The 10,140-nt window shown below is 41.9% G+C and overlaps 1 protein-coding gene across 1 annotated transcript; it reads left to right on the top strand.

Annotated features, from left to right (window-relative positions):
• The first annotated feature begins 22 nt into the window (after positions 1–22).
• Positions 23–8,731, top strand: LOC148643626 (taste receptor type 1 member 1-like). The gene is made up of 6 exons (XM_088616320.1): positions 23–1,540; positions 2,824–3,127; positions 3,762–4,511; positions 5,152–5,361; positions 6,346–6,466; positions 7,012–8,731. Exons 1-6 carry the CDS (start codon positions 1,353–1,355, stop codon positions 7,944–7,946), a joined length of 2,508 nt encoding a protein of 835 aa, XP_088472446.1. The 5' UTR covers positions 23–1,352; the 3' UTR covers positions 7,947–8,731.
• The last annotated feature ends 1,409 nt before the right edge of the window (positions 8,732–10,140 follow it).

Below are 10,140 nucleotides of genomic sequence, written 5' to 3'. Positions count from 1 at the left end.
TCTCCAAGCACATAATCTGAGCAAGAATCAGCAGCAGCGGAGATGGCACATACAGACAACAAAAATAGCTATATGGTTGATGGGGATGGTATGAGAACATCCAAAATAAAAGCAGGGAAATGGCATCCTTCACAGATATTGTTGGTGATCTGGTGTTAAGACTGATTTAAGCACTGACCAGGTGCACGTTAGCCTTTACGTGCTAGAGAGAAAAAAGGCAAGGGCAGAGTGATATTAACACCTGGGGAATTTCACAAACATGAAGTTTGTCATTGAACCCCCAGGTGACCTTATGTACCTTGTCCAGCTCAAGGAATTTTTACATGACTTCTGTCTGTGATGTCTGCTACTTTTCGAGCACGCTTTTTGTTTTTTGAGCACTTTACAGCTCTAATTTTTTGTTTCCATTGACCCTTTTGTTAGGGGGAAAAAAGCCTCTCGCGTCTCTGTACATCTTTCTGTAGTTGTGCATGTTCGTGTCTGTCTTCGCTAGACTATGAGACGATGATACTAGGGGAGACTGTAAAGGAACATATTCTTCAGTCTCCCCGAATCTGCACTGCTCTGTTCCTCAGCCTGTTTCATTTTCCATGAGCTGCCTCTCATTTTCAGCCTGTACACTCCCTCTGCTCAGTGTTCACCTCCTTTTCCAGCCCTGTGACCTTGGCACACATCTTTTTCAGCTCACTCTGTGACGTCTTTGCAAAGATTGTACATTTAAGTATCCGTGAGCGTTGGGGGAAAAAAAGACTGATACTGTAAAATCATATCCTAAACAATGGTTTACAGATCAATCTGCTCATTTCTGTACTGCCCACTGTATCCAAAAGACGTGAAGTAATTCTACACCAGAGCAAAATTCAGAAAGACTGACAACTCAAAACTCATCATTTCTTTCCTGAATTTATGTAGCCCTGCTGTTAAGTCTTAAAAAGATCAGATGATTGCAGTAGAGCCTCACAGTGGTCAAAAAAGGAACTGGACCGTATTTTGCATTTTTGTTTATTTTTTTTTGCATTTGGGCATTTTGCATTTTTGTAAAGTAAACATTTGACTTTAATGAACACCTGTGCTGCAGATTTGACTGTATCAAGATAATGATCTACATTGGATTGTGTTTGGTTTGGTTTCATTACCAGTCTGAGGGCTATCCAAGCACGGAACCCTGCGAGAAATCAAATGCTGTGGTTGGAACAAACCAGGATGTGTGGAAAGCTGCATATATCCTGGTTCAAACAAACCAGGCTGTAGGGAAATCTGTGCCATGATATGTGCAACCAAGAGGAAGGGCTTGCAGCTTGAACTGAACGTGCTGAGAAGAAAAATAGGGAGGACGCCAAATTGTCACAACAATGAAAGGCTTTGTGATCCTATTCAACATCTTGCCTTTGTCTTTTCTCAAGGCAAATGGTGGGAATGTTTGTGGGTTGTCTGACTTCAGGTTACATGGTGATTATATTTTGGGAGGACTGTTTAAAGTTCATGTTGATCGTAAATTCAACCATGTACACAGCAAGCCAGAAGCAGTACAGTGCAGAGAGTAAGTATGGCATGCATTGTTTTAACAGTATATGTGGTTATGCAGTTTTAAAGTATGCATTTAGGTAATTATCCAGTTGCATACAAGTGCATATATAAATGTGAAATTGTTTTTGTTCAAATTAAACCATCCCTGTGTTATTACAGCCACAAATCATAACAATAGATCTGCAAATATTGGGTCTCATTTTTGGATTTCTTTTTATAAAGTAATAATTCAATGTATTCAAATTAACAAGATGTTTTGAACAGTGCAATCAGTTCCTGTGTTTCATTCAGTTTACGGATGGATGCAGCAGAGCAGATAGATGCTGGCTTGTTCTGCATAGTCCTAATGACAATCACAACCAAAGAGACTTAAATAGTGCCTGTAAATCACTCATAGCTTCTTGATGTCACTTTTTCCAATACTTTATCATTTAATACACTCCACATCTACACAATGATCAAGACTCTAAAGCTAATTCTTTAAATAATTCAAAATCGGTTCAGTTATACAATTAATTTGTACTAAAGGCCAGTACAATCACTTTCAATGGGTCTTGTTTCCCACACGTGTTTTATAATCAATAAACCAAAGAAAAAGTATGACACCCTTCCACTGTCTTACTTTAAAGAACATCCTCAGGTGCACTATAAAACATGTTGGTTTGAAAGTTTTCATCTCTTCTGTTCTATAGTGGTTTGACTATTGAGTTCATATCTCTTGTGGGAACTTTTGTGCATTTATTCCAAGCTATGTCATTGTTGCTTGGATTGATTTGAAGAGTTAAACCACCACAAGGGGGGGCTTCAGTGTTAAGGAAAGCTGTTGGAAACTCTTCAACAGAAGACCAGGAGAGTTGTGCAGTTCTCGCCTTTATTGAGTTCAGTACACACAGCAACACAGCACTGGGACTGTGCTGCAGAGCAGGCAAGCTGCTAAAGGTTTTCCAACTCTTTTTATACTGTACAGCCTCATGTAGTATGTGACAGAGGTTGGCTTGTTGATCCTTTCTTCTCTCAGCATCCTTTTAGGTGCTTATCCAGTTGCATACAAGTTAGATGTACTGTAAGATGCAAACAATGTATGTTCGTTTGGCAAAGTCAGTTCTTAACTCACTTCGACACATCTTAAGGCTTTTTTGGGAACTGGTACAGGAGATACATTGCCAGATAAGCATATGCAGTAACATTCTTCAGTGCACATAAGCATTAATGCTATAACCTTGAACCTATGCTGATGTTTGTTTCCCACTCCGGAGTCTGCTGAAATCGTGTCTAAATGGTTTTTCCACCTCTCAGATTCGATTTTTCAGCCTCAGGCTATCAGGAGCTCCAGGTGATGAGGTTCGCTGTGGAGGAAATCAATAATTCCACCAGCCTCCTTCCCAACATTTCCCTGGGCTATGAGATCTATGATTATTGTTCCGATTTCCTGAATTTCATGGTTGCCTTTGATTTCCTTTCCACAAACTTCACTGGATCCCTGTATGTCACTAAGTACTTCAAGGACTATCAGCCCAAAGTGACAGCCTTGATTGGCCCTTTTGGAAGCACTGAAAACATTATACTCTCACCTGTGTTCATGGCCTACCTCCTTCCTGTGGTAAGTACTTTTTTGTATCTTGTTTTGGTGACATGTAGCAATAAAACTGCTTAGGAATTGAATCTCTTGCGGGTATAATCAACTGTAGTTTCTTGTGCACATTGCTCTGATGAAGCAGAAGTGCTTATTGGCAGTTCCCACCCTCAAGAGTCCTTCAGGTTTTACTGTCTCTTTTCAATTAGTAACTGATTATGACCTAGAAATCCTGGTGATTTAACTTCCTTTCCACATAACTAGTTCAGTCATTCAGGTCCGAAGTAGAAGAAAACCAGAAAACTTATCCTTATTATTCCATATTATTGTAGCTTCACTCAGACTGACCTATGGTGTGAAATACCATAATCTGATCTTGACTTTCTTACTTGTACAGTAAGAACCTGCAGCTCAATCAAATGGATCGAACTGCTGTACAGTTGTTTAACTGGGTTGATTAGTTATTTGAATACTAGGTCGGATTTAAATTAAATGAAATTTAACAAATTTAAAGATTAGCAATATTTTAATAATTATTTAAAACAAAGTTTTTTTACTGGGTTGATCAGCATACTTTTTCCCTGCATTTTAATCATCCTAGAATTGTATTTAAATAGGGAGTAGGCAAGTGACCCATCCAGGTTTTTGTTTCTACATTCAGATAAGTCACGGAGCGTCAAGCATTTTGCTAAGTGACAAACAGCGTTATCCCTCCTTCCTCCGCACCATTCCCAGCGACAGGAATCAAGTGCGGGCCATCCTGCAGATCCTGCACCGCTTCGGGTGGCGATGGATCGCGCTCATCGGCGGCAACGACGACTACAGCCGCAACGGGCTCCAAGCTCTGAAGGAGGAGATGAGCCCCTATGACATCTGTGTGGCTTACGAGTCCACCATCCCCACAGAAGGCCCCGCTATGGGCAGCTTGTTTTCCAACATCACCATCCTCAAGATCAACGTGGTCATAGTCTTTGCTTCTAAGGTGTCCGCTGTCCCGTTTATCAAAGCAGCAATCTCAAACAAGATCTCGGACAAAGTGTGGATAGCAAGCGAGACGTGGTCCTTGAACCAGCAGCTGCTTCAGGACACACAGATCCATACTATCGGCACCGTGATAGGGATAACTATCAAGGTGGTGGCTCTGCCTGGGTTGAGGGAGTTTGTCCACAGCACCATGACGCGGGGCTGGAACGGCACATGTGTCAACTCACCACACATAGGAACCTGGGAAACATGTAACCAGGTGTGCTCAGAGTGTTCTAGCACAGATCCCCAGAGCATTGCCGATGAAGACCCCATGTACAGCTTTAGCATTTACTCTGCTGTGTACGCTGTTGCTCATTCCTTGCACCAGTTCCTGGGATGTGATGCCGAAGGCTGTCGGAAATCTGGGACAATTATCCCCTACCAGGTACCAGTTTTTTTAACTAATAATGTTTGGATTTTCTAAAAAGAAGAATACAATTCCTGGTTGGAAGGAAAAGGAGGTAGCAGTCCTGGCATGTTGAAGATGTCATACTGTACAATACTGTATAAACCTTCACTGGATTTTATATCACACTTCTCTTTTCACGCTGTGAAACCCAGCCTGCAAACAGCCAGCCTTGTGAATGTGTGATTGCTTATCTAAAGTCACTGTATTTCCATCCAGTGTCAGGGTATAAGGGAGTTAAGGATTTCCCAGTGATAGATAACTTGTATTCTTCTTCCTAGGAATTCTTGATTGTGTTTTAAAGGCAAAGCATGGATTTGAATCTGTGTAATGCACAAGAAGGATTCTAAACAGTGAATAAGCTTACTCAAAGTTAGTTAGTGCATACATGGAGTACAAACTTGTAAACTAAAGGTTCAATTATTAATTTACTTATACTGTCTAATTGATTTCCAGCGTATGTTCTGCTTCTTTAATACTGCAGGATGGTTATGTCTATTGTTCACTGAGAAACAGGTTGGCTTGAATGAACTGTAACATTAAATAAAGTCTACTGTAAAACAATATGTTTAGTGGTCGAAGAAAGACAGCCTTTTCACCTTTTTATCTTTGAATGCAGCTTCTTCAAACACTGAAAAATGTGAATTTCACACTCAACAATCGTACTGTCTCGTTTGACAAAAATGGAGACCCAGCTCCCAACTATGGGATAGTGGTTTGGGACAAGACATTGCCTTTGTATCACAGGGAGATTGGTTCCTATGTCTCAGATCCATCGATCGCTTTCCATTTGGATGAAGAGCTTATTCGCTGGCATAGCAATGGAACGGTAGGAATGTGAACTTCAATGTGTTAGCAGTTTCAACAGAATTAAAAGCATTGGTGATATTACATATTACAATCGAGGAAATAAGTGGATATTTTCCTTGCTTAATCCTAAATCTAAAATTGCTGCACTGCAAATGATGTCTCTACTGAATATGACTCTTGTTGATTGTCATTTAATCTTAAATAGAATCCAACATAGAGTGAGTTAAATTTTTTTCTGTTGTATTTAAATGCTGAGCAATATTTTGGTTCTTGGTGCCTTGCAAATTAAAACATTGGGTTAGTCTGGGTGGCAGAGTGTGTCGGGTGTAGGACCAGGATTACTTGGCCAGGGGATTTTTAATTCTCTGCTCACAGGAAGTGATGCTGCTTCCCAGGCAGCAGATTGGTCATAATGTCAGTAAGAGACTTGCTACTCCTCCAAGAAGCTCTAACTCTCCTGTAAAGCACTGTGGAGCTTGTAGTACATTGTAAAATAAGTGGGGGTAATTATTGGTTAGACTAGTTTGTCTGCCCTCTCTCATTCCATCTGGACAGCACAGGACTCACTGTTATGAGAGCTCACTTGCAAAGAAACAACTGATGATTCAAATTTGGGTGATAAAATGAAAAATACAAAAAGGTTTTCAAAAAAGGGCTGAATGAGTTGTCCCTGGTGTGCAGCCTAAAACAAAGGCAGTACACTAGTATCTGCTCTCTTTTATTCTTCTCTTCCAAAATCACAGTATTCACTATATCTCACAGTGCAGATACAGCTCTCTCGCACAGAGCCCTGGTGCATGATCTCTGCCTTCTCTGGGCTACCTCACACAGCTGCTGACAAGAGGCAGGGCTTCTAAATATGGAGCAATTCACCTGGTAGCATATCACCACAGCATAGCAAGCTCCTGGTGGGCAGTGTCCTGTTGTGATGGCCTCTCACAGTCCAGTTTTTACCTTGGAGGAAAGCTTCTGAGTGCCCTTGGAATGCCCTGTTTTCCTGCAGGTTCCCACAGCCCTGTGCTCCTTGGAATGCAAGGAGGGTCACAGGAGGAAAGTCAGTGGAGTTCATACGTGCTGTTTTGACTGTGAGATCTGCCCCAATGGAACCTATGTCAACAAGACAGGTACGTCAGGCCTGCTAGATGTTTACCAGTAAGGGCTTCCAAAAGGTTTGTGTGACTCTAAGCCAGACGTTCTGACTCAAGCTGGTGCCAAGACAGCCTCTCCTTTATCCTCTCTGTCAGCTGTAATTTTCATTGCCAAGGGAGGAACTTCCTTCATGAGCATGCCTTGCTAAGGGGTGTCAGGGTCTGGAATCTTCAAAAACATCCTACCATTTCCTGATTATGTTTTGTTGTAGTCATGTAGTGTCTTGGGGCAATTTGTTCAGTGCCGAAACAGACAAATAAACCTGTTTTCCCAGCAATTCGCGGATTAACGGAAGTATTGCGATTGGGCCTGAAAAAGTGTGCCTTGGATCTTTGTCAGTTAAGAAGTTCCACACCTCTGTGAAGTTCTTAAGGGGCACTTTAACACACAATTTAAGTCTGCTGACAGCTGTATGAACACACTGAGTTTGTCTATGATGTCCATGCAAGCAGAAAGTACTTACATATCTTCTCCTTGCATGCTTTTCTTTGAGTTTCCAGATTTTTTTCTCACTTCACAGACGATCCCTATACCTGCCAGAGTTGTGAAGAGGATGAGTGGTCTGACTATGGAAGTACCCACTGTAAGAAAAGGACCCTGGAATATCTCCATTACAATGAAGGCATATCCATCGGAATTCTGCTGTTGGCGGGGCTGATATTCCTTCTGTCAGGAGCCATAGCCATCGTCTTCGCCCGTCACCACGACACCCCTGTCGTCAAGTCCGCGGGGGGCAAGATGTGCTTCTTCATGCTGAGCTGCCTGAGCGTGTGCAGCCTGAGCATTTTCTGCTATTTCGGGTGGCCCCAGCGGGAGAAGTGCACCCTGAGGAACCCCGTCTTCGTTGTGTTTTACACCGCCTGCATCTCCTGCCTCGCCGTGCGCTCGTTCCAGATCGTCTGCATCTTCAAGATGGCCGCCAAGCTCCCCAAGGCCTACGACTTCTGGGTCAAGAACCACGGGCAGTGGCTTGTCGTGGCCACCGCCATCGTCCTCCAGATCCTCTTGTGTGGCGTCTGGATCGGCAGCCAGGGTCCCCGGCCCTTCAATAACTCTGCCCTCTTCAAAGACCAGATCATCTTCGACTGCAACATGGGCAATCTTTACACCTTCGTTACAGTGATCGCGTTTGTGGCCGCCCTCAGTGTGTTGTGCTTCATGTTTTCCTACATGGGAACTGACCTGCCCAAGAATTACAACGAGGCCAAGTGCATAACATTCAGCCTGCTGATCTTTTTCTTCTCTTGGATCCTCTACTTAACAGCCTACATGGTCTACCAGGGGAAGTACATTGCTGCGATTAACGCGTTCTCTGTGCTGGCCAGCCTGTACGGAATTCTCTTGGGTTACTTTACTCCCAAGTGCTACATTATCCTTTTCAAACCAGAGCACAACACGCCTGCCCATTTCCAAAACTGCATTCAGAGCTACACCAAGAAAATTAGTAGCGAGTGAAGAGTCAGACAACAATGTGAGTCAGATAACAACAAAAGATAAAACACACATAGATGCATTGTTTTTTTCCCCCAAAAAACATTTTGAATAATCTTATTTTTGCCTGTTGTTGTTAGGTAGGTCATTTTATTCACGCTACACACAATGTCTAAAGCTTATCCTGTTTTCTAGGCATTGGAAAGCATATGCCTCCCCTCAGGGAGGGAGTTCTAGTACATTACAATGCCTGTTCCCAGCAATTGTGTTCACATTTACACAGCTGGACGGACTGCAGCAACTAGCTACCTTGCTCAAAGCACATTACCAATATTTGCAGGAAAGACTTGAACCCAAAACCCAGCAGTTATGAGTCTAGAGACTTACTCACTAAGCTATGCTGCCCACTTGTTTTTGCAAAATGGGCTGAAATGTGTTTTATGTTGTAATTTACTAATTATTCTTGCACATGAGGAAACACTTCTTTTTGCATGTTTGTAATTTACATCCAATCGTGGCTTTCTGTGCACTGTGATCAACAACTTGAATCAGAAAGTGTAGCTATAGAAAATCTAATCACTCATCTCTCACTGCTGTTCTCTGTTTCTAGTCGTTTGAGACTGATCACTTTATTGTCAGGGATTTACATGAAAACTATAATGTGGTAGCTGAGGCAGCATGATTTGAAATTGATTTGTCAAACTGTATCATTCTTATTGTTTGATGATTGCTATTGATTAACATGAGTGATATTACATTGATTTTATTAAAAAAAGAACAAACGGGGATAATAAAGAATATGATGACTACACTTAATCTGTCCTTTCCTTCTGAGAAAGCCACTTAATCCTTAGCAACCCAGAGCCTATGGTGAGAGACTGGAACACACATTGGTCAGGATGTTCATCACTGGTCACACACACATGCAAGCTCACAGGGATGATTAAGAGAGATCAATTAAACCTGCATGTGTTTGAAATGCGGTAGGAAACCAGAACACATAGAAGTTGCCCACTCTAAAAATAAGCCCAGGACCCTGCTGTGCTGGCTGCCATTGATCTAGTGGCAATATTAATTGCATAGTTCAGTTTTAGACTTCTGCGTACCACCTCATCAAGTCTAGAACTAGTGTTTATAATATGAAATAAAGCCATGGACTAGGCTGACAAGATGTCTACCTACTGTACTTGCCCTCTTAGTAAGTACAGGAACAACTCTTTTTCCAGTTAACTGTGGTACTGGTGAGAAAGAGAACTGTAATTGTTTCTCAGCCTTTGAAAACATCATTTTGTTAATCTTGTTCTGTCATATTTCTTTGCAGAATACAACACTGTCAAAATACAACTTGTCCATTAGGGTTTGCAATATACAAATGAAATAGGGTAAAAAATGTTAATTGTTGAAACAGTTTTTCTATATTCCCATTTGATTGATTTTCTTCTTTAAACCCAATTAAAATCCTTCATGAAATTCACGACGCAAAATTATATTAACTGCAAAGATGCAAAAAGAGTCTGCAGCTATTGTTTTTGAGCAGGTTATGTCAGGAGAGGTCACTATTCCAGCCTTGCAGCTCCTTGTCTGCCTTGAATGCCTTTTGAGTTCAGTTATAGAAACAATATGCATGTAGAATGCTGATTGTTCTCTTCTGAAAGTCTGGATAATTGTCTCCCCGGGCACCAAAATATCTTATCCTGCTGAAATACTAGCTAAGCAGAATTCAGACAATGACTGATTTCAGTTCTGTTTTCTGTTAGGTCTGCCCTAATCTGTGTGCGATAGCTTTCTCTTGAAGGAGAGGAGAGCATTGGGGTGACACTGGTGTGGCTGTTAGCATCGCTGCCTCTTGAACCTGGATGACCTGTTGTGTGGAGTTTGTATGTTCTCTCTACGGCTCTTCAGGTTCTCTCTGGGAGCTCTGGTTCCCCCTACAGTCCAAAGACATGCTATCCAGGTTACTTGGCTATTCTCCCCCATATGCTTGTTTGTGCTTTGCCCACACTGGATGCCAGGTTAGGAAGCAGCTCATCATAAACCAGCATGATTCCTGAAATGAATGGATTTAAGAATGGGCAGCTGTGATCTGCAGTACTGCCCATATGTCAATAGATGGCAGAGTTGTATCAAGGCATCAGTCAGATCTGCACTGTCAAGGCTGTGTGCATCCCATATCGTTCTTCATATTGTCCACACTTCATAACAGCTACTAAAGTAGCGA

This window comes from Lepisosteus platostomus, chromosome 22 (assembly GCF_059453375.1).
Source record: "Lepisosteus platostomus isolate fLepPlt1 chromosome 22, fLepPlt1.hap1, whole genome shotgun sequence".
Classification (NCBI taxonomy): Eukaryota; Metazoa; Chordata; class Actinopteri; order Semionotiformes; family Lepisosteidae; genus Lepisosteus; species Lepisosteus platostomus.
This window is presented reverse-complemented; position numbering and strand designations above follow the sequence as displayed.

Bases quoted from the DNA above. Each gene is read 5' to 3' on its own strand.
- LOC148643626 (XM_088616320.1), top strand. From the start codon at position 1,353: ATGAAAGGCTTTGTGATCCTATTCAACATCTTGCCTTTGTCTTTTCTC. The intron at 1,541-2,823 runs GTAAGTATGGCA...TCCACCTCTCAG, and splicing joins GAAGCAGTACAGTGCAGAGA to ATTCGATTTTTCAGCCTCAG. The intron at 6,467-7,011 runs GTACGTCAGGCC...CTCACTTCACAG, and splicing joins AACCTATGTCAACAAGACAG to ACGATCCCTATACCTGCCAG.